At 52.5% G+C, this 23691-nt stretch overlaps 6 protein-coding genes across 6 annotated transcripts; 3 read left to right on the top strand and 3 right to left on the bottom strand.

Moving 5' to 3' along the window:
* Positions 1-1013: 1013 nt before the first annotated feature.
* Positions 1014-4238, top strand: UHO2_01932 (uncharacterized protein; the record flags this gene model as incomplete). The annotated part of the gene is made up of 1 exon (XM_041559369.1): positions 1014-4238. The coding sequence occupies one exon, from the start codon at positions 1014-1016 to the stop codon at positions 4236-4238; it is 3225 nt and encodes a 1074-aa protein (XP_041415303.1).
* A 795-nt stretch (positions 4239-5033) lies between these two features.
* UHO2_01931 (uncharacterized protein) lies at positions 5034-6746 on the bottom strand (the record flags this gene model as incomplete). Its single annotated transcript, XM_041559368.1, has 1 exon — positions 5034-6746. The coding sequence occupies one exon, from the start codon at positions 6744-6746 to the stop codon at positions 5034-5036; it is 1713 nt and encodes a 570-aa protein (XP_041415302.1).
* Positions 6747-7799: 1053 nt separating this feature from the next.
* On the top strand, positions 7800-9110 carry UHO2_01930 (putative KRE2 - alpha-1,2-mannosyltransferase; the record flags this gene model as incomplete). The annotated part of the gene is made up of 1 exon (XM_041559367.1): positions 7800-9110. The coding sequence occupies one exon, from the start codon at positions 7800-7802 to the stop codon at positions 9108-9110; it is 1311 nt and encodes a 436-aa protein (XP_041415301.1).
* Positions 9111-14153: 5043 nt separating this feature from the next.
* Positions 14154-15777, bottom strand: UHO2_01929 (uncharacterized protein; the record flags this gene model as incomplete). The annotated part of the gene is made up of 3 exons (XM_041559366.1): positions 14154-15217; positions 15322-15676; positions 15721-15777. The coding sequence occupies 3 exons, from the start codon at positions 15775-15777 to the stop codon at positions 14154-14156; spliced, it is 1476 nt and encodes a 491-aa protein (XP_041415300.1).
* Positions 15778-16098: 321 nt separating this feature from the next.
* On the bottom strand, positions 16099-18663 carry UHO2_01928 (uncharacterized protein; the record flags this gene model as incomplete). Its single annotated transcript, XM_041559365.1, has 2 exons — positions 16099-18308; positions 18414-18663. 2 exons carry the CDS (start codon positions 18661-18663, stop codon positions 16099-16101), a joined length of 2460 nt encoding a protein of 819 aa, XP_041415299.1.
* A 2141-nt stretch (positions 18664-20804) lies between these two features.
* UHO2_01927 (uncharacterized protein) lies at positions 20805-23495 on the top strand (the record flags this gene model as incomplete). The annotated part of the gene is made up of 1 exon (XM_041559364.1): positions 20805-23495. The coding sequence occupies one exon, from the start codon at positions 20805-20807 to the stop codon at positions 23493-23495; it is 2691 nt and encodes an 896-aa protein (XP_041415298.1).
* Between the last annotated feature and the right edge of the window lie 196 nt (positions 23496-23691).

The raw sequence follows: 23691 nt of genomic DNA, 5'->3' as shown, positions 1-23691 counted from the left end.
GCAGTGAATGTCGATCGTGACGCGATCTCGAGGTTGATCAAGCAAGAATGTGCTGATGCAGAGAGAGCAGGTAGAGTGAGTCGAAAGCAGCTGTGTGACCACAATGGTGTAGTGCGGTGACGAAGGTGATTGTTTGTGAGGTGTGGAGGAGATGGGAATGAATTAAGAGATCGAACAACTAACTACAGCGATGAAACAGCGATGCCGATGATGGACCATGGACCCTGGAAAATTGGCGACGAAATCGGTGAGTCCGACGCGCTTCGTCCTGCCTATGTGTTTTTTTTTTTTTTTCTCTCTCTCTCTCTCTCTCTCTCTCTCTCCAACTGTAGCTCTGGTCTTGTACCGCTCGCGCAATTCCACACTCTTGATTTTCGGGAACAGTGATAGACCTCTAGACAATCAGCCGCCACATGAGCAAGGGAAGCCAAACCCACACGAGCGAGTGTGAGCGTAAAAATAATGCAACTCATTCCAAGCGGCACAGCAGCGTCACCGTCACAGTGGCGTAGACACCTTAAGATCGCACAGCACATGTGCTTGATTTGATGAAAGAAGAATCAAAACGGCCCTGGCGTTATGGCGCTCCTCCGTAACCACAAACGAAGCCACCTTTGCACTTATCATTGTCGTTGTCCTCCGTTCTATTCAATGTATGAAGTGTCAGACAGGCTCATCCGACGCAGGAACCAACCAAGACGATGGTGCCGTGCCGTCAACGACGGAGGCAGGGCACAAAAATGTTACACCGTTACCTCTGACAACTTCAAAAAGTCTGGGTGGAGTGAACGGTGGACTTTTCTCTCGGAGCCGAAAAGAGGACCCTGAAGTTTTTTGGCCTTTGATTCAGCTTTTCCAAAAATTTTAAAAGATTCCCTTCCAGCAGTGAGCTTTGACTGAGCCTGTTGAACTGAGGGCCACACCGAAAGCTCGTTTCTTCACCATCTTGTTCGCCAGCAACCTCTATCACATTGTCTCGGTCCTTGTACGAGAAAGGGTTGAGTGGATACAAGATGGTGCGCTCCTACCTGCGTCATGAGCCAACGTCGGCGTTTGGCCTGATTTGTTCGGCCTCGTCCAACTCGATACTTGATCCCGACACCAAAACCGCTTTTGTACCAGCACTCGAAGATGTCCTCGTGTGGGATGTGCGAAGAGGCACGCTGCTTGCTACATGGCACGAGATCGGTCATCGATCTAAAGTGACTGCACTGGCAAGGTCTCCCTCCGATCCCGACACATTCGCCGTGGGTTACGAAGACGGCAGTATCCGACTCTGGTCTGCCGAGACCAACTCTACCTCAGTCACCTTTAACGGCCACAAGAAAGCTGTCATCGCCCTTGCCTTCGACACCCAGGGCCTACGAATCGCCAGCGCCAGTCTCGACACCGACATCATTCTTTGGGACCTTGTTGCTGAGACTGGTCTCTACCGTCTCCGCGGCCACCGTGATGCCGTCACTGCCATCGCCTTTGTTCAGCTTCCTTCGACCTTGATCAATCCCGACGGCCCCTCCTCGTCCGCTGCCGTCCACAGCCAGTCCGACGCAGCCGGCTACCTTCTCAGTACTTCCAAAGACGGTCTCCTTAAGCTCTGGGATCTCTCCTTGCAGCACTGCGTAGAGACTGTAGTTCATGGCTCTGGCGAAATTTGGAGCTTGGCAGTATCGCAGGATGTACCTCTAGCTATGCAGGTCTCGACAAAGGGCAAACAGCCAGATGAGGATGACGATGAAGCAGCAGATCGCAACGCCATCGCCGATAGTGGTGCTTTGGTACTTACCGGAAGTGCCGATGGTGACATGAAAGTGTGGGAAATTTCGGCAGAGTCACTATCACGAGGACTGCAGACCGTCGACGGCGCCGATGCCGCTGCTAATGGCGCATCCGAAAAGTTCCTTCTGCCAAGAGGTTCAGTTCCGTTATCAGGCAAGCACCGCGTCACGCAGATCGAGTTCTGTGGCGTTCCAAAGCGCCAGCGTACAGCCTCCACAGCAGCACCAGCTCACGGGCAGGGCTTCATTGCAGTCTCCAGCACCGACAAAGCCGTCCAGGTGTTCCGACTTCGTTCGACTCAGGAGATGGCCAAGAAGATGGAGCGAAGGAGGAAACGTAACAAGGAAAAGGCTGAGAAGAAACGCGCCAAGGAAGGTGGTAATTCGACCGCAGTCGATGTTGTTGTGGATGCAGTACCTGATCAAGTGCAGTGGGCAGATCGCATCGAAGCATACACCAACGTCCGACCCTTGGCTGGCAAGCTCAAGAGCTTTTCTCTCGTTACACCACGGACCAACTCAGCAGCATCTAACAAGTTCGGCCTCAGTATCCTCTGTGCTCTTTCTACCAATGCTCTAGAGGTCTACAGTGTGCCAGCACCGCCCCGCTCAAAGGCGGAGAAAGCCAACCCCATCGAGCCCGTCCTTGCAAGTGCGCTCGAATCCGCCGGTCATCGATCCGACATTCGTACTGTGGCTCTGTCTTCCGACGACAACCTCCTGGCTTCAGCATGTGGAGCAGGTCAACTAAAGATCTGGAACGTCAAGACTGGTCGATGCGTTCGAACACTTCCGTGCGGCTACGCACTCTCAGTTGCATGGTTGCCAGGAGACCAGCACGTTTTGGTCGGATGCAAGGATGGAACGCTTCGAAGCTTCGACGTTCGGGCAGGTATTGCTGTAGAGACGATCGATGCGCATCAAGGTCCACTCTGGAGCGTAGCCATTCAGCCCGACGGTCTCGGCTGTGTCTCTGTCAGCGCTGATAAGGAAGTTAAGTTTTGGGAGTTCGAGATGCAGACGCCCGAGGATGACAGCGATAGCAACGAGGCAGAAGACAGCGGAGCAGCCAATGGTCAGAACGGCGCGAGCAAGCCACAAGCACCACCGCAGCTCGCTCTGGTCCATGTCCGAACGCTCAAGATGACCGACGACGTTCTCTGCGCTCGCTTCTCTCCCAATGGCAAGCTGCTTGCGCTTTCGCTCCTCGACAACACCGTCAAGGTCTTCTTTGCCGACTCGCTCAAATTCTTCCTCTCTCTTTACGGTCACAAGCTGCCTGTCCTCTCGCTTGACATTTCAACCGACAGCAAGCTCTGTGTCACTGTTTCTGCGGACAAGAACGTCAAGATCTGGGGTCTCGACTTTGGAGACTGCCACAAGTCGATCTTTGCACACAACGAGAGCATCATGGGCGTTTGCTTCGAGCGCGGACAGCAAGGTGGTGGTCTCATGGGTGGTCGTCAGGGTGATTCGCACCACTTCTGGACCGTTGGCAAGGACGGCCTGCTCAAGCACTGGGATGGAGACCGCTTTCAGCTCATTCAGCAGCTGGAAGGTCATCATGGCGAGGTGTGGGCGGTGGCGCCAGGCCACAGCGGAAAAGTAGTCGTGACAGCAGGTGCTGACAGGTCGATCAGGACATGGGAGAAGACGGACGAGCCACTCTTCCTGGAGGAAGAACGTGAGAGGGAGATGGAGCGTGCCTTCGAAAGCGCAGGTCAGACCAGGCAGGATGAAGAGCTTGCCATTGGCTCCTTGGCTGATGGCGCTAACCCCGACGCCGAGCGAGCAGTCGCGGCAGGACCTGAAGCTACATCAGTCTCTAAGAGCACATCCGAGACCATGATGGCGGGAGAACGACTTGTTGAAGCGCTCGAGACAGCCGATGCCGACGTTGAAACACGCGACGCTGCACGAGCAGCTGGTCAGTCCGAACCCGCTTTCCACGCTCTCATTGTCGCTGAGTTCGACGGCTCTGGCTCTCGAGGCTCTTTCGGCCGCTCACCTGTCGACGAAGACATCAGTGCTCAAAAGTACGTCTTGCGCGTGGTGGAAAAGATCCTTCCCGCTCAACTCGATGACGCTCTACTCGTATTGCCGTTCGACAAGGTCCTCTCACTATTCAAGTATCTCGACTACTGGGCCAGGAAGGAGTGGAACATTCCACTCGTCTCGCGTGTTCTTTTCTTCCTTCTCCGAACGCACCACAATCAGATCGTCGCTAACCGTGTTATGCGTCCCACCCTGCTCGACCTCAAATCGCACCTCCGCCAAACACTGGCACATCAGAAGGCCACCATCGGATTCAACCTTGCAGCACTCAAGTTCATCAAAGCTCAGCATGTTGCCAAGAAGACTTCTGAGATCTACGAGCGGGAAGGTCTCGATGTGGACGAGGACAAGGTCAAGGCCAAGATCGAAGCCAACGCTGCCAGAAAGAGGAAGCTTCGCGTTGCTTGATTCTTCACATCACCGCGTTCGTGTGCTTCCGCCTCATTCAGGCGTATATCTGTGTAGATTCGGACTTGCATCTCGCCGTCGCTGTAGTCCAATTCTCAAGGGATGCTATGTTTTGGTTTGCTTGTGATTGAAGTGCTTGTGACTGGATGAAGCCGTTGTACAAGACCTCTTGGAGCACTTGATAGCTCCGTAGATGAAGAATGCTCTGCAAGCACTGTGAACGAGGCTAGGTGGAAGCTCTATTGTGCTGTGCGCAGCGCTTGGTATAGAAAAAGCAAATTAGACTCGTTGATGAGAAAGTTGGTTTAATGCCTAGATGAGAGGAATGCTGATCTATCAGCGCGAAAGCGAACGTCATCCAGATCTGCTAAGCGGACCCAGCTCACCTTTGACACCGCTCGCCCGGCTCAGAGTTGGACTTGTCTCGACTAGATTGTGCGGCGCGATCTCGATGAAGAAATTAGTCGGTGTGAAGGAGCGCAGTTCGTCCGTTGGCGCATAGGCTTGTCGTGCGACGCTGCGTGTGGGCCGTACTTCAAAGAGCTCCCCGTGGCTTTCCTCAAGTTCGAGCTTGGTCGTTGGCGGACACTCGTCTGCGTTATGTCCATCCGAAAGCGGAAGGACGTCTTCTTCCCTCTCCCTCTTCACGCGGACCTCTCCTCTCCTTGAGTCGTGCTGTCAGAGAAGTGGAGAGGCTGGATGGTCAAAGGACCGTCCACAAGCGTCTCTGGCGTACTTTCGCGTGTCGATGGACTGGTCGACGAGGGTGGGGGATAGCATTCTGACAGGGCCGCCTCAGCTTTGGCGTTGGGCGTCGATTCGCCGTCTAAGTGCCAATGGCTTCTCGAGAAACGCAGAGTGATCTTCGATGGCGGAGATGAATCGATTTCTGGACGACGGGTGGTAGGGATTGAGTCGCAAAGGCGGTGCCCAATCGGCTGCCGAATCCTGCACGTCGGATCCGCCTTCATCTTCGCAAGAGGGAAGAGCATTGCTGGAGGAAGCAATCGAAGACCGCTTTCGCAGCCTGTCCATCCAGCGACGTTGCTTCGAGAGAGAAGCGTCGAAATTCATCTCGCGCTCTATGGAGGCAAGTGAAAGGGGTCCTATGCTTTCGACCCAGTCCTGTGGCGAGCGCTCGTTGACAACGACTTGACAGTGGTCACTTGGAGGCAGTGTCAAGGTGAAAATGCCGATTTGCCTTTCCCTACTAGTTGCATAGATCTGCGTCTGCCGTACACCCTCTTCAATCGCGCGAAGGGTTGGGTCGCCTTCCAGCTCGATGCAAGCTGTTGGTTCTCGATGCAGTTCTTCCAGGTCAGCCAGATTGTAGTCAACAGCTCGGAAGAGCGCCTCATCGGCTGCTTTCGCGCTATTCCAGTACTCAGTGCTTCGCTGCAAGCGCTTGTGTAGACGAAGCCACGGCTGACCATCTTGGCCTTCTCCTGGTCGCACATCGATCGGATCAAGGTATCTCTTCTTGAACTTGATCTCTCGAATACTGCGGGCGCGCTCGCTTACCGGGATGACCCTGGGATTCGCACGAGCAGAGACGGAAATCCTAAAAGATGGACTGCCAGTTGCGTCAAGCTTTCGCAGCGTTGCCAACAACTGGCTGGCTCTCCGTTCGCCTTTGGAAGTTGGCAATGGCTGCCATATCGGGCGGAGAGGCTCTTTGCCCATCGAGCTGGCGTGATATCGCGCATGGTGACTGTCCAAAGCGTCCAGCGATGTCAAGATGGCCTTGGTCGTGCATGTCTTGACGATACACGCATACTTTAAGCCGAGCTGGTACGTCATATGATCGCGGACGACGTGAGCAGCCAAGCCTGCCGGGTCGTAGTGTCGGTTGAGGCAGGTGCCCCATTTGCATGCCGTCTTTTGCTTGGATACCTGTCTAGATTGCATGTCGGTAACCATATGCGTAGACAGGACATGCTTCGCAAGTAGATCAGCCGTCGTGAGTTCGCAACGGCAGTACTTGTGACCTTTTGCGTCAAGAAGGTCCTTCTTGTCACGCAGGCGCCATTGACAGACGTAAAGGCCGTGACCATCGCCTGGGGAACGCTTGAAAGACATATACGCATCGTCTGGCCCAAAAGGATCTGTCGGATCGATAGGTGCAGCATATTGGCTAGAGCGGATGCTGTGGCGAGGTTTGCTCGAAAACGAAGAGGCATTAGAAGAGGAAGACGAGGAGCCGGAATGATGCCGCGCTAAGAAGTGTGAGGGTATCGATGCTGATGCTGATGCTGATGACGAGGACGAGGAGGTCAAAAGAGAACGACGAAGTTTCGAAGGAGATGCTCTCGATGAGTGTAGTGCCAACGTGGAAGGGCGAGAGGGCGGGGACGATGACCTTGATATCGAGGTCAATGCTGAAGCTGAGGACGATCGGGGATGTGACTGCAAAGAAGCAAAGGGCGCCCTCTTTGGCGAAGCGGAAGCAGTACGAGTATTTGCCGCATTAGGTTCGGTCTTGGGTATCAAGACGACGACGGAAGGCATTGAGCTTTCGGGCGCTGTTCGTCGACGTTTCATGACAGCTCTTCTGCCTTCGAAGCCATGTCGGGCTCCTGGGAAGGGTCAAGGCTCGGAGCGGCCAAATTCAGATGGCTAATGAAAGAGAGACATTCGGTATGGAACCAAGTAATGTAGCTAGTGTTGGTGATATGGACAGGCTTTTCAGAAAGCGCGTGTTCTGTTGGCGTGATGAGGTGTGGTCAAGCGTGATTGATACAGGAGACCCTATTTCTCGCTTTAAGAATCTCTGCGCCGGTCCCTTGTCTGAAGAATAGAGAGAGGGCAACCGCGAGGTACAAGGATGTCGGCACAACGAGTGAGAGGCTCATGTTTCCCATGGATTTCGGCTTGAACAGAACAAACTCGACGTGTCGCTTCGGTGTGCCTGCGCGAATGCTGTGCTGTCCTGAAACCAAAAATCTAAAATAATGATTTCTTCTCAAGTCTGTGAGTTGGACATTTGGCCGCCAAGCCGCGGAGGGGCCAACGTCTTCCTTAGCAGCTGCCAGGCGTGTGCACGTCTTCTCAAGGTGAGTTATCGCCCTTGAAAACGCGTGAAAATTGTTGGAAAAGGAGACTGAGAAATTGAGGGAAAAGGAATGTTAAGTTTTCTAACTCGGGTGAGGAGTAGCTGCGTGTTGGTCACGTGCTCCTTTGCTCACCATTGAAAAAAATGCGCATGTATCCATTCGCACGATAAGTCCTTCTCTCCCCTTCCTCCTCCTCCACCACCTCATTCTTCGTTCGATTGTTCGCCCAAGGTTGATCTCGGGGACAACGACTGCATTCGCCTTCAATCTATCAAGCATTTTGAATTTCGTTTCTCGACAATCACACGCAGGGCGCTGGTGGCGAGGTAACTCGTGTCGATCATCCTTTCCACACATCAAGACCCACTTCATCTTGTTGCATTCGGGTCTTCATATAACAACTTCAGATCCGGCGGCCACGACACACAGCGCCGCAAGAAGACACGCCTTTCGGTAATACCGGTGACCTGGTGGTACGAGTAGCACTGCTCGTGACAGAACAGACATCATGGCGTCCGGCTTTCTCGACGCTCTCTTTCGTCGCCCGCAAAGGCTGATCGTGCTGGTCACCATCTTCCTCTTCGTCCTTACCTTCTCCACCTACTTGTCCTTCTCCAGCAATGGCGTTCGGAATGTTCGCAACAGTTGGAACTCGCTCCCCGCCTTCTCCAACCCGTGGCAAAACTCAGCTAATGGCGCTTCCTCCTATCCGCCACCAAAGTCGGTTGCCGACATGTACACACACAATCCCGGCACTCCCTCCACCATCGAAGAGCTCTCTAAGTGGGCCCAGGTCGGCGATGATGGCAACCTCTATCCACCGACCTTCATCCCTCAGATGGCCAACCAAGCACCTCGAGCCAAAGCTGGCTTCATCGTTCTCGTTCGTAATTCAGAGCTTCAGGGTATGCGCGAGTCCATGCGTGACGTAGAGGAAAAGTTCAATCGCAAGTACGGCTATCCTTGGATCTTCCTCAACAACGAACCTTTCAGTGAAGAATTTAAGCGTGGCGTACAGCAAATGACCCGTAGCGAGTGCCGCTTCGGTCTAATCCCTAAGGAACACTGGGGCTACCCCGACTATATCAGCCAAGAGAAGGCTGCAGAGACTCGTGTCAAGATGAAGGACATCATCTACGGCTCCTCCGAAAGCTACCGTCACATGTGTCGATACCAGTCAGGCTTTTTTTTCCGCCACCCTCTTACCCTTGACCTTGACTACTACTGGCGTGTTGAACCCGGCATCAAGCTCTACTGCGATCTCGACTATGATCCCTTCGTCTTTATGCAGATGAACAACAAGACCTACGGTTTCACCATGGCCCTCTACGAATATCAAGAAACCATTCCGACTCTTTGGGAAACCACCAAAAACTTCTTCGCCGCTCACCCAGACTACCTTGCCAAGGACAACAGCCTCTACTTCTTGACCGATCAGACGAATAACTTCGCCGAAAGTCAGTTCTGTGGCTGCCATATGTGGTCAAATTATGAAGTGGGGGACCTCCGCTTTTGGCGCTCGAAACAGTATCTAGACTACTTTGATTTCCTCGACAAAGCTGGTGGTTTCTTCTACGAGCGATGGGGTGACGCTCCCGTGCATTCAATCGCTGCGGGTTTGTTGCTTGACAGGAGCAGAATGCATCATTTCGAGGACATTGGCTATTTCCACAACCCGTGGAACCACTGCCCTGCCAATCGTAAGAAGTACCACGACACAGGCAGGTGCAACTGCGATCCCAAGCAGTCGTTCGACCGTGAAGGCTACTCGTGCTTGCCTAGGTTCTGGAAGGGTTCTGTACAGGGCGAGCCTAAGTAGTCTTCTGTCTTCAGATCCCGCGTCATCAAGTGTCCACATTCTCCGTTGTTGTAACCATGTATTGCTAAAGATTACGATCCAGTGAGACGCTAAAGGAAGACGCAGAGCCGATCTGATCGGAGATCAGGCAGAGCCGATACGGTTAGATGACCGATCTCACCAGAGATCGGGTACAACACAGTCCCGCTTGTTGTCAGGCTAGATCATTAAGTACAACAGCTCCCACACTCGGCACGTGCCATGACAATGTATATACAGTATGTGTGTAAACTGTCCCAAGATTTTACATGTCACCATACATCACTCTAATGCTCAATAGCTATAAGTTGTATTGCCACACTGTCTGATATTGTCTGAAAGCACTGCTTCTTCTCTCCAAGACTGTGGAATTGATATTGACATTGGCTAAAAAAATTGTGCTATGAAGAAGAGCCAAATTTTTTTTTTTATTGTGGGACAGTTTATGGAGTGCTCCTCAAGAACACCTTAGTACTTTGTATTCCCTCCTTTGGCCTTCAGAACCACCTTGATGTGGTCTGGCATGCTCTCTATTAGTATCCTACATGTCTCTGGAGTGATCACTTTCCATTCAGCTTCACATCTCTTGAGCAGTTCATCCCTGGACTTTGTGATCATACTATACTGTGAAAGTTGCATTTTGAGATGGTGCCAGAGGTGTTCAATTGGGTTCAAGTCCAGCAACTGCCCTGGCCATTGCATAACCTTAATGCTATTGCCTTCCAACCACATTTTTGTCTTCTTCAACATGTGTTTTGGGTCATTGTCTTGCTGAAACATGACATCAGTGTATGCATGCTGAAGCTGCAAATCTGAGATTGTTTTCAAAAGCTTGTCATTCAGGATATCAATGTATTGGTCTGAATTCATTGATCCCAGCACCAAGCATATACCTCTGACCCCTTCCCACATCATACAGCCCCAGATCATGATGGAGCCACTTGTCAGGGGTCTCGCGCCTGAAACCCAGGTCGGTCTGTCAAGATACTCGGTGACTATCAAACTGTGCAACAGCTATTGTCTCGGTATCTGTCTTGACGAGCTAGTTGCTTGGCAACTATCAAGTTGCGCAATGGGTGGCATTCGGGTATATACTATCATAGGTTTCGGCTGACCTCTGTGGACACTCCATTCAGGGGTAGCTCAGCACGATCAATATCAATCTGTAGGTTGTGATGACACCAAGGTCTGGTGTGAGTGTTGATGATGATGAGGTTGATGGTGTTGGTGATAAGGTTGGTGGCATCAACACAAGTGTCCAGTGTGTTGACTGATGCTTGAGGTGATCCCCGGACCACAGTGGACTACTGCCTTTGGTTCTATCTATATCCAGACCACTAACCTGCTATGGGCGCCCTCAGACGTCAGGTAGTGGTGATACAACACATGCACTATGATGAGGAGCAACCTTGATAGATTGCTGCTATGCTGACTGAAACTAATATATACTTATGCTGAAGTGATAACTAGTTATGATGATGTGTAGAGTGGATGAGGATCCACTCAACCTTTGATGATGAGAAAGCATGGTTATATACCTCTTCACAGCATCACCAGCGATGCTGCTCCTGCTCTCTCTCCAGAGAGTACCTTCTTCATCGAGTACTGCTCAGGGGCCTCTCCTGCTTGGCACCCCTGTGTCTCTTGAGTGGTGTCGACTCCTTCGACACTGCTCCTCCTCCTCAAGACCTGGTGTCGACTCCTTCGACTCTTGTCTCTCGAGCCCCTGAGTGGTAACCATCTGCATGCTCCTTGAGCTTGGTCCTCTTTGTGGCTGTGCCTGCTCCTTGAGCTTGGTCCTCCTCGTGGCTGTGCCTGGCCCTCCTCGCATATGGCTCGGTCCTCCTTTGCATGTGAGTCTGTAGGAGTCCATGGTCTCCATGGAGACTGCACTACGACCATGCTCTCTACTGGTATCGACTAGATCTTCGATACCTGTGCTCCTTCCATATGAACCAGTGGCCCTCCTGCTTCTTGAGCATCCAGGCCCATGACACCACTGCCGAACTTGACTGTCAGCCTGACAAGCTTGCTGTTGAAGCCAGCATTCTTAATCCAACAGAACTGCTTCCCATCCAGTCCAAAGAAGTTGATCTTTGTCTCGTTGGACCATACCACATTCTTCCAATCCTCAACAGTCATGTCCTTGTGCTCATTTGCAAATTTGAGACATGTGTCAGGGGTCGCACACCTGAAACCTGAGATCGGTAGTAGTATCAATACTATTACCGATTCTGTCGAGTTATGCAACAGTGCTTGTGGTATTGCGATTCTTTTACAAGATATGCAATAGAGCCATCTCTATCACTTTTCTCGCTCAAATCTGTAGTTGTGATAATGCTATTGCAGATTTCGACTGACCACTGTTGGACACTCTGTCCAGAGGTAGCTCGGCACGATCAATAACAATGTGAACTTGCTGATGACACCAAAGGTCTGGTGTGAGTATGGATTGGTGGCATTGACATGAGTGTCCAGTGTGTCGACTAATGCTTGAGGTGATCCCCGGACTGCAGTGGACAACTGCCTTCAGTTCTATCATTATCCGGACTGCTGGTTTGCTAAGAACCACCTTCGGACATCAGGAAACAGTGATACAACACACACACTTCGATGAGGAGCAATCTATTGATTACTACTATGCTGACTGTGAACTAATGATACTTATATGCTTGAAGTAATACTAGTTGTTATGGTGTGTGTAGAGTGGATGGGGATCCACTCGGCCACTTATGGCGAGGAGGCATGGTTATATACATCTTTGCAATGTCGCCAGCGACACTGCTCCGGCTCTCTCTCCAGAGAGTACCTGCTTCGCCGAGTACTGGTTCAGAGGCCCCGACAAAGGTGCCTCCTTCTCCATGAGCCTCTGCTTGCTCCTGTCCACCCTGGATTAAGTGTCAACCTCTTTGACACTGCTCCTCCTCCTCCTGACTTGCTTGCCAGTGCTTGACACTGCTCTTTGCCCTTCGACCAGCGATGGCGCTACGGGCCTTAGTCATGTGGCCCCCCTGAGTGGTAACCAACTGCATGTTCCTGAGCTTGGTCCTCCTCTTGGCGGCACTTGGTCCTACTACTTGCATGTGAAGCTTCGCCACACTATCATCCTTGCCACTGATCTCTGTGGAATCCATCATACAATCATAACTACCATGGATCCTGGCGGAATTCGTGGTACCTCCTTTATTCATACTGATCTCAGTGAGATCTGTTATAGAGCTGATTCTATGGCAGATCTCAGTGAACTCTGCCACAAACCCCACGATCTGCCCGATCCCCTGATCCCTGCGCTCCCTTCATATGAACCAATGGACCCTCCTACTTCCTGCGCATCCAGGCCCATGACAACATGCTTTGTAATGCCTCTTGAGTAGCTTCGGTTTATTCACTAACCTTCATGCTTTGTAACAACAGTAATGAAGTGCTTTTCTTACTGTCATTGGGCATGCTTTGATGTGAAACATCTCCTGCAGTGCATGACATGCTTTCCTGACTGTGGAGGTTGAATTGAGCTTGAAATAGTGGTCCAGGAAGTGAACATGACAAGGCTGGAGTTTTCTCAGCCAGCCCCCCTTTGACTTTGGAGCATCAGCAGAGGCACTTTTGCTGATGCAAGACACTGTAGACTTGCTCAGACTGAGTTTCTCAGCAACTGAACAGGTAGATTCTCCATTTTGGAGGTGAAAGAGTGCCGATCAGTGCTTCTTGGGAGTGGTTTTTGTCATGATGGTATAGATATGATGGTGTCAGACTGGAAGTGCTACTGGATTGCTCACAGTCATCTGATTGAGCTGAAACTTTCCATGTCACTACTTTCAATGTGTATGAAGGTGCCCACCAAGTTACATTACAAGTTTCATTGTAGTCAAAAGCCCACAAGGTCAGGAATGGAGTGGTGTTGCTATTTGGGAGCATGCTCCATAAACTGTCCCACAATAAAAAAAAATCGGCTCTTCTTCATAGCACAATTTTTTTAGTCAATGTCAATATCAATTCCACAGTCTTGGAGAGAAGAAGCAGTGCTTTCAGACAATATCAGACAGTGTGGCAATACAACTTATAGCTATTGAGCATTAGAGTGATGTATGGTGACATGTAAAATCTTGGGACAGTTCACATGTGTACTGTATATCAAGCTGAGAGCACTAGGCTCTCACCACGTTCTCTTAAGAGGGTATCAAAGTTTTTGCGTTTTTAAAAACGCGGGTTTTTTGACATGTACGTGAACTACGTTATAGGTCGCAGGAGAGCATTAGAGTGGGTGTCACGCTTGGGTACTCTCTCGTGCGAATACTAGCCGCACGAGAATGCTCGATCGATATCTTCTCGCGCGAATACACGTCGCACAGGAAAGTTCGATACTATCTTGCAAATCTTTGCTCATACTTCCTTGCTTGTAAGAAAGCTAGTACTTAAACTAGCTTCCATCTAGATCTCCTTCTTCCTGCAATCCATCTAGTTACACCATTACACCGCGCATACAGCTTGCACACGTAATAACGTAACAGCGGGTCACATCACAAGCTGCTTGCCTTGCTGCTTTGCAAGAGTTGTTCGAAATAAAAATGGTGCACTATCACTCTGTGACTTGTTGGCACATGCTAGTGCACCAACTGTCAGTGACTGGTCTTACCAATCAGACCAGCCAGATCGGTAGGACCATAAGGATGGAATCTGCACAGCAATTCGCTGGAACGCAGTTCGTTATCGGAACAATTCTTCACCAAGGCATCGAACAAGTAGATACCTCTGTACCATCAAGACATCGGACCAGCATGGAACCAGTAGAAACCTTTGTATCATCAATGCGTTTGTGTGTCGAACTGATTGTGTCACTTTTGTACAATGACAGCTCATCACTGTTCACGCTGTCACTATGACACAGCGATGGACGAAGTGTGTTCGTCTCTAGTACGGAGCTCGGCTCCATAGCACGCTTTGTCCGCGCTATTGCTATGTCTATTACGCCACAGGCTCGCTCGCAACAAGCTTGCAGGGAGGACCAGAAGTTTTGATTAACGAGTCTCAAGTATCTACAATGTGACGGTAGAAAAAGTTGACGACTCCAGGGTGGCTCCTCACCAGACCTCTCCAATTAATCCTGCCAAATGGTTCGTTCGCCTTCGCAAAGAGATCACCTTTCGGCACGTCGCTCACAATGTTCCCATCGCTCCGCTTCGCTTCCGCCTTCTTCCAAGCTTCGACGAGCTCTTTCCTGAATCTGTCCGAGTCAAGTGGTTGCAAGAAGGTGTTGAGAGCGGGCGAGCTGAAGAAAGCTACTGAATAGCGGTCCTTTGTTCCTAATGGGTTGGACACGACGCGATGCGTCGCAGCCTGAACGATGCCATTGGTTAAGAACTCGACTTGTTGTCCAAAGTTGACAATGATCGAGCCCTCGACGTGAGGGATGGAAAGCCAAGATCCGGTAAAGTCTTGACCTTCGAGACCACCGACATGGGCGGAGGGAGCGAGAAGGGTGAGCCAGCCGCTGTCTTTGTGTGCTCCAACACCTTGAGTGCTTGCGGGATCCGAGCGTGTGACGCCGTCCACCGTGTTACCTGTTGGATAGCGGATTGTCTTCATGCGAGCATACGGCAGCGGACCCAGCTTTTCCAGTGCGGGGTCTGCGACATTTACTGACCTCTGATCCTTCTTCGTTTCGCCGGTCAGGAACTGCGAGAGTTCTCCTTCGTCGACTCCGAGTGCAAGCTCGATAGCACGGGTAAGCTGATTCGACACCTCGTTCGCTGTCTTAAACCAGTTCAGCACAATCCTCCTGTGCCCCTCGCAGACTTCGTCGCTGACAAATTGGTTTGGCCCATAAAGGTTGAGGAAAGGATGCTTCTCCAAAAGAGCTGCGTCCTGGATCGGATGCATCTCTGGTGCATAGTCCACTTGATCTCTCAAGTCCTGTCTTTGTAGTGTTCGCTCGTCGCCAAACTTGCAGTAGCCGCGGAAGTGTCGACTGTTGTTCATGTCGATCTTCAGCCGCTCTTCAAGTGGGAGCTGGAAGAAGCGTGAGACGAAGTCGAACATGGTTTGGCGTTTGGCGTCGAGCGGCGTGCCATGCAAGTAGAAAAAGCCGATGCCTACCATGGCAAGTCAGAGGGATGCGACAAAGCGCTGAGAAGACTCTGAAGTGGGGCCATTGGGTTCCCATAGCGTATAGTCTAAGTGATAGTCGGCGAAGGACGAAAGAGATTGTTGTTCGGTCGAGGCACTTGCTTGCTGTCCTCGCTTCGACGGAGCGGGGGTCGAGGCCGGGGTCGAAAGCAATGCTGTTGGCGCCATGTTGAAGCTGGTTGTTCGGTCAGACGCAGGAGGTGTTTTTGTAATGCTGCTGTCCTAGTAGTGTCGTTGTGACGTCTCTGCGTTGTTGCGGAGTGGAGTGACTGGCTTTGACGAGCTCCGCTTCTTGACGGAGACGGATTCCTATCGAATAGCTTATGTTCCGTGAAGGAGCGGAGTCGATGATTGTCTCTAGCGTTTACTTGCGTGCTGGAGCGGAGAGTCGAAACCAGTAGCAAATCGACACGACGAGACACTAACTATAGTATGATGTCAAAGACCGTACGGCGAGGAAGTGACGGACTTTCAGCTTTCCCCCGCACTTTTTGGACTTCGAGTCAGCGGGACGTGCATGCTGCATGACCTTCACATTCAAACAGTCAAATAGCGCAACATTCCCACCAAAAAAAGACGTGCTCTTCTGCCGAGTTTGCGTCACTCACAATCGAACCGATGTCACAGTCCGAAGCTCTACCTCAACGCCGTGCTCCATTCTTGTATATCCTTCTGTTCACCTCGATATGGTTTTATCGTCTGTTGTTGGTCACATGCTGGTATACGCTGCCAATGCATTAACAGGAGAGAAACAGTGATGACAGGAACTTTGCGAGTTGGACCTCAATTACGATCTAGGATATAAGCGTGAAGCGCTCGCAGGCACCTTTGGGGAAGGTCCACCAGTTCACAATCTTGTGGCCTTGTAGAAGCTGGCATACATGTTAACGTTGTCGATAGGCTTGCCAGTCTCACGAAGGTGGACAGGCTCGACCTTGAAGCCCATCTTCTCGAACCTCTGGTTGTACCAAGGCTTCTTGGCAGCACTTCGATAGAAGACAGAACCGCCGGCACGAACGACACGCGAAAGCTCGCAGATCTCTCTGTCAAGATCCGAGACTGTCTTGTCCGAGTCATTACGTGCCTGCTTAACTGTAGGGGCCAGTTGTTCAGCTGGGACAGGGTCGAACCAGTCCATGTGGTCCATGGTGATAGCTCGTGTGAGCGCGCCGTCCTCGAATCCACGGAGGACGTTGACAATGGAATCTGTGTGGAGACGGAAAGAGTCGAGACCTTCCTCTAGAGCCTGCTTCTTGAGCGCGGAGAAGCCATCTGGCTTGAGGTAGAGCGGACAGCTCTGCTTGGTGTACTTTTGCATGAGGCAAAGCTGATAGTGGTAGTTATCGTTCTTGATCAAGCTGCGACTTGAGATCGAGTCAAGAGTGTCGATGGCGAATTGCTCTGCTGAGACACCCTCGTTCAAGAAGATTTGGTATTGGTTCATGGGAACACCAAGCGCATTCCACAAAAAGGCAGGATTGGAGAGGAACAGCCGGATGAGCGGCTTGTTGATGAGGGTAGAGCGGAGCTTCTTGTTCCAGACGTCCTGTTGCTCTTCGACTGAGTTGGCCTGACACATTTTCTCGACCCATCGACGAACGCCAGTGACTGTGAAAGCGAACTTTGCCAGTCTCAAGGCGTGACCAGAGTAGCCACGGAAGTAGAAGGCCTTGTCAAAGGCGCGAGTGTTGAGCCTCCAGAACTGGTAGGCATGCGAGGAGAGGTAAGGCGAGACCTTGCTGTCGAGGAGCTCACGAAAGTTGTCGATGCGGCCTTCGCCGAACATCTGCCACATCTCGTCGTACGACAATGATGTAATGCAAGCAAGCTTTAGTTCAAGAAGGTGGCCCTGGCAAGGGTTCATGTCGACGGCATGAATCCTGCGGGGCTTTCCTGCAACTGCGTAGTGCAATGTGTTGTCTCCAGCCGATGTGATACAAAGGATCGAGTCGTCTCTTCCAAGGTCAAGGTGCTGCATATCAACGTAGGGGTCCTCCCAGGTGAAACCATATATCCAGGTGCGGAACATGTCGCTGAACTCGTTGTCGACGTAGGGGAGACGCCACTGTCGCTTTTGGTAGTGGAAAGAGCTCAAAGGGAAGTGAGGTCCGAGCTCGAGCTTGAGGGGGCTGTCAGAGTCGGCATCGCTTTCGGTAGTCGCCTCCGAGACTCTGCGTCGGAGAAGACTCCGAGTCGTGTCGAACTGGTCGATGGCATCGTGTCCAGTGCTGGTAGCGCTGGCGTTGTTTGCGGTAGAGTCATCGCCGTGCGTGTAGGCGAGCTCGGGAAAGGAAGGAGGTACGACAATGCGGTTGCCTGACTCGACCTCGAAAGCCTGGATCGCCCTGTTAGTGTCGCGTTCACGCGAGACACCGAGCCAGATGTAGTAGGGAATGCGCACGATGAAGGGAATGATAAAGTTGTTGCGGCCGTTGTAGCACTTGACCGTACCAAACTTGTGCTCGAGATAGTCTCGGCGAGCAGGGTGAAGCTCGATGTGATCAAGAGAGAACCACATGCTCCAGAACCAACGGCTGAGCCAACCGCATTGGCGTCGGGTGTCACCGCCAAAGAGGGGACTCTTCTCGGTGGGAACGTTCTTGCCGGAGACATAAAAGTCGACGACACCGAAGACACCAGTGACAGGGTCGAGAAAGTCGTTGATGCGGTCAAGCACGGCGTAGAAAGGCGGAATCATGGAGATCGAGTAGCTGCAGGTGAAGAGGTCCACTTTCTGGCGGGAAGCGAGACCAGGCATGGCGAACTGACTAGCATCTTGACAAAGGACCTGAACGTTCTTGAAGCCCTTGGCGGCGAAGCGCTTGCGTGCAACTTGGAGCAGGGGCTCACAAAGGTCGATGAGATAAACTTGCGAAAGCTCTTTGATTGGGAAGAACTTGTTCATTTGCTCGATGTTCCAGCCAGTTCCACCTCCAATGTCGACCCAAACAAGTGGTTTGCCGGGATTGGAGGCCTGCATGTCCCGGAGCTGTGCTGCACAGAGCTTGAGCATGGTGGTGCGACCCTTGAGAAGGCCGCAGCGTGTTGAGTCGTAGACTAAAAAACATAGGGACAGAAGCCGTTGAGGTCAGTCAAGCTGCAATCCTCAAATCCTTACACGCCGCGGTCTCAAACGCAGAGCACGGATAGGGTAGAACTCACCTGTTGCTTGGTTTTGGTAGAAGCGATCGAGGCGCTCGGCCTGGGTGCTGGTCTTGCCAAGAGGTTGGAGGAAGCAAGTGTAGCTGAAGACGAAAACGTCGCGCACCTTCTGACTGACGGCAGCCGCGAGACCAACAAGAGTCATGAAGACGGTCATCATAACGGTCAGGTTGACAATAGAGCTGGGAACGTAAGAGTATAGCTGCGCCAGAGGCGTGGCAGCTAGTTTCGATTCGGCGAAACTGGACATCTTGTCAAAATTGTCGTTGAGGGGCTGTGCAGAGGGTGAAAGAACTGATAGACGAGAAAGGAGTGTGACTAATTCCGTGACGGAGTCTTTGCACTACTACCCAAGCTTCAGCTACAGTGGAAGCGTAGCGGAGAGCAGGGATTGGTACAATTCCGAACAGGCTGGGAAGCGAAGCGCAGCTCGAGCGGGGTGAAGAGGGATGGAGGAATCGCAGCGTTGAGCTGTGACGGAGACAAGTTGGGTTGAACACGGCCCAGGGAAGGGGACAAACACGGTGAAGGTGATGGTGGTCATCAAAGTCAGAAGAGCGACACCTTCTGGACGTCCTTCTTAAGAGGAGCACCATCGTTACGCTACGTGTGCACCTTTGTACAAGGACCGTATAGCACACGCAGGCCCGAACGCACGACTTGGTCCGTCAGTGGGGATGTATTGACTCGCAGTGCACTCTGTGAACGTTCCGGGACGAAACACCTCCTGGGACAGAACTCGGCGGTCCTGTGAGCTGCGCTGGACAGAAGCTTGCAAAGCAACACACGCAAAGCAGCAGTCAGGTTAGGGCTAGGATGCAGTCTTCCCGCAGACAGTTGTGAACGTTTGACACTTTCACTCTGCATGAGGTGGACTCGTTTGACGCAGCTGTCTCTCAGACAGAGAACGAAACAGTCTTCGCAGTCAAGTTGCACGCACAAGCCAGCCGAAGCAACATGAAACATTGTTGCTTGATTCACGATTCTCCTTCTGTCAGCCCTGGACAAGGTTCTGAGAGTCGACGTCGTGTTGCCTTCGACCAAGACGGCAGAGCGCACACCTTATACAGCTCCAGCGATTCTCTGATTTTTAACAAGCTCAGTAGATGAAATGTGAGTATGTCTTGAGAAAGTGTGAATGCTACGCTAGCCAGCCCCAACAAAGGCGAAAGATGAACCGCACAGCTGGCGGATCGTTAGCCGAAACGGACAAACGCAGTGGAAACAGAACGGAAAGGCTCTCAGGAATCACAAAAGTCGTTCCCTCAGTCTGAAAAGACTCGAGAATTCTTCCGTCTAAGAGCCGCAAGCGACACAGAGCTTCGAGCGGCTGAAATAACTCAAAGCTTTCTCTAGATGTGGCTGCTGGATACCAAGCTCGGTGGAGGCAGCGTAAAGCAAGCAGACGACATGCAAGAGCTGAGAACGTGCAGCAGAATCTAAGTTCAAGCAAAGCATGGTCGGCAAAGATGGACGTACCGGCTGCACAAGCTGCTGTCTGTCACAATCATGCAGACAAGGCTACTCTTCTTGTTCAAGGAGCCTGTCCTTCCCGGTCAGCCCTTTCAAAGTGCTCTTACTCGCTGTCGTTGCGGGCTCTCTTCTAACTCTTTCTTTTCAAGAAAACATGCGACGCTAACGCAAGCCACACAGCTATTCAGAACAAGAAACAGGACAGTGGAAGGCCGGATAGGCTGCTAAAGTGGAAGCTCGAACTCGGCGGATACTCGAGAGGCAGGACCGGTTGCAGAGTGTGACAAGGAGGCTTTCGTCTTGCAGCTTTTTAGGACCCCCACGTTCGCTCGGCTGTCTAAATGTGCTTTCTTGGCCCGTGCTGAGAAGAAATGAGAACGTGTCACTACTGAAGAATTCGCCGTCCGCTCATGCTGCTTGCGACCCTGACTAAGTTATCCCGCACACCAACGACGCCTTTCTACCAGCCTCGGGTGGATTATGCTTCTCCCTAACCGTTGCGGGGACTCGAAAGTCGATTAGTCTCATACGGCCGATAGAGCATCAAAACCGGCAGCTTCGGCCTGAAAGCTTGCTCCCTAGCGAGCACAACATGGACCGCCAGACCCCACGATATAGTAAGCATGAGGCGCATGCTGACCTTGCCACTGTCCGACAGCAAACCGTGATACCACTGCGGAGAGCCAAGACTCGGCGAGTGGTGAAATGGTGTTACGCCGTCAGAACCAACGCCAAAATTTCAAGGCGAGGTCTAACATGGCACGGATCGGCTCCGAAATTGGTGGAAGGTCAGGCGAGCATCACACCAAAGACGAACATCGATACTGTCAAGCTCCATCTCACGTCTTCACCTCTATCACTACCAAATATTGTTTAACGTATCACCTCTCCGTTGATCAGACGGTCCATAGCATCACCATGGAGATCAATCTGTCCAACCGAGACCAAGCGTCTCAGGCAGGGGGAGACCTCATCGCCTTTCCTCTGCTTCAGCTCATCAGCGAGGCTCGCAACGAACACGGAATGCGACAGCAAGACTTTGCTCGTTACCGACGATACTGCGCCTCCAAGACACATCGACTCCGCGAACTTCTTTCTCTGACTCACTCCGACGGCTTGCACAAGAAGGAAGCGAAGAAGTCCAAGACCGCAAAGGCAGCTCGTGGCAAGAAGCCTAAGAAGGCCCAACAGGCAGCTGCTCAGAGCGCCAACGCCAAAGGTCAGGGCAACATCTTCACTGCCAAGAAGCTCAACGTAGCTCAGGCCAATGATGCACGACCCGCTCAACTTCTCCTTTTCGAAGCCGAAAGAGCCTGGGCTTACTCGCAGGAGCTTCGATCGGAAGCCTTTGACGATGAGTCCAACCCTCAGCTCCGCAAGCGTGGCATCTCTAGGCTGCGACGTGCCGAACAGTGGTCCAGCTCCCTGCAACAGCTCGTTCAAGCTCTGTCCAAACGTTTTGATGTCTACTCTCGCGCTGAGACAGCTGCTTACCTGCTCAACATCAAGGCCACCGCCGCTTTCGATCGTTCACAGTGGGACAAGGCCCTTCAGATGCTTTCCGTGGGCCGCAACTTGCTCAATGCTATCGCCACTAACAGCCCCGCGAGCCGTGCTGAGGCGCTCGCCAACAGCTTCGTTGATGCTGGCGAGGCTCAGATGCGCTACTCTGCCTACCAGCTCGGCAACTCGGAGCAGGACATGGACAAGATTGCTTCTTCTACCGCCACACCCGAGCTTTGCAGTAAGATTATGCCCGAGTATACGGAGCTCATCGAAGAGCTGACAGCCGCCAAGGCCAAGGCTGGCTCTGGTCAGAAGCAGACACTCTCCCTCAGCTGGCACGGACACCAAATTCCTGTGCGTAACCCTGAGCTGCTCGACACCATCGTGGCCGCTCAGTCCGAAGAGGCTGCCCTTCGAGAATCAGTCATGGTCGAGGCTGTGGGCGACCGAGATGCCAACACAGGCGCTTCGACCAGCCGCAAGAACAACAAGAAGGCTGCTGCAGAGCAGAAGGACGGCAAGCGTGTTCGACTGTCGCATGCTCAGCGCAAGGCGAAGAAGCGCGAGATCGCCCAGGGAGAGTCATCCGCCGACGGTGCCCGCAACGCTTCCACGTCGACCGTGCGACTTGGAAAAGCCGGACGCACCGAACTCGATCCCTTCGACCGAGCCCTTAGCGCCTTCACCGATGCCGAGGATGTCGCACGCAAGCTCGTCGAGGACAACGCCGAGGCGCTCTCCAAGAGCCACTCGGCCAGGTACGAAACCGCCAGCAAAGATCTTCAGACTGCTCACGACTTTATCTTCTACCGCCTACTGGCTCTCCGTGTCTGGCGTAACTTGCGTCTCGTCGCCGAGGTCGAGCAGCGAGCTGAGAAGCGTGAAAAGCGTGCCATGTCCGGCGTCGAAGCTCGTCTCAAGGGCAAGATCGCTTCTGGCTCTGCTGCTCAGAAGCGAGGCAAACGTAGCAAGGGCAAGCAACAGAAGCTCGACGAAGCGATTGTGGCCAAGAAAGCCGCTTCTCGTAAGAAGTCGTCCGGATCACGCGCCAAAAATTCTGGCTCAAACGCCCGCTCGCATGCTCGCAAGCCTGCCAGAAGCGGTACCAGGAAGCTTCGAACCCGTCAAGGTTTGGCTCGAGAGAACCGAGCTCGTGCTATCGCTGCACAGAAGTCGAAGCGTCGCGGCGCTCGAGCTGTTCCGTCGCTCGCCAGGCTACTCGACGCTGCGGAGACAAGTCTGGTCGCCATGGGCTCGATTGCGCTCATCGAATCGGAGCCCGACGTTTCGAGCCTTGTCGAGGCCAAGGCAGCTTGGTTCCGCAGCGAGATCCTGCGTCACCTCGCTCGCGCATTCTCGCTTTCAGGCGCCCACGCCAAAGCCATTCTTCTCCTTTCTCGAGCCCAGCTCTACATTCGACAGGCTCGACAGGCTGCCGAGCTCGCTGAAGACGTTGACGAAGAGGATGCCGACTTCCCGCCCCGTCTCAAGTCGAGCAGCGGCTCTGATGCTGTGTTTGACCACTCGGACGAGGCCCTTGCTAGTCTGAAGCGAGACGTTCAGAAGTTGCTCCTCGAGACTCAACAGCATCACCAGCGTGGTTCCAGCAAAGGCAAGTCTCAGGCAAAGGGCAAGGCAGGTATGTCCGACTCCCGCGCTGGCCAAGCTTTGCAGGACATTGCACGAAAGTATATCGACTTTGATCCTGTCTCGCTTCAGGAAGCTCAGCGTGTGCCTGAGGATGTCAAGGTCGAGTACGAGCAACAACAGCAGGCTGCGCTCAACCCTGTCTCCAAGCCTCAGCACAGGGCTGCCAAGGCTAAATCGGCTGCGGTGCCTGCGGCTAAGCCCGTCAAAGAGGCCCCCAAAGCTCAGCCCGCCGCCTCAAAGCCAGCTGTTCAAGAGAAGCAAGCCGACGTGGAGGACGAGGTCGAACATCTCGAAGATGAAGAGGAGGAAGACGAAGAAGAAGACGGAGCAGGCGACGTCTCCTTGGCTTACGATCCAGGTAATGCACTCGCTGAAGAGGAGGAGGCACGACTTGAGGCAGAAGCTGCCGCCAAGAAAAAGGGCTGGCTCGGTGGTTGGTTTGGCCGCAGCTGATGCACGCTCTCCTCACACTTTTTTGGCCTCGCCATATCTCCCTATTCGTGACAGTTCTATACGAAATTCAGTGTCGTTGCTCTCTGTCCAGCTGGGCGAGTCTGTGCAGCCAGCCTTGTGAGGAGAACAAATGTGATCAGATGGCGATGAGGATGTTAAAAAAGCTGGAGATATTTCAATAGCAATATATATGCAA

The sequence above is a fragment of the Ustilago hordei genome (assembly GCF_900519145.1).
Source record: "Ustilago hordei strain Uho2 genome assembly, contig: UHO2_contig_03, whole genome shotgun sequence".
Taxonomy (NCBI): Eukaryota; Fungi; Basidiomycota; class Ustilaginomycetes; order Ustilaginales; family Ustilaginaceae; genus Ustilago; species Ustilago hordei.
The sequence above is the reverse complement of the archived record's forward strand: the minus strand, read 5'-3'. Positions and strand labels throughout refer to the sequence as shown.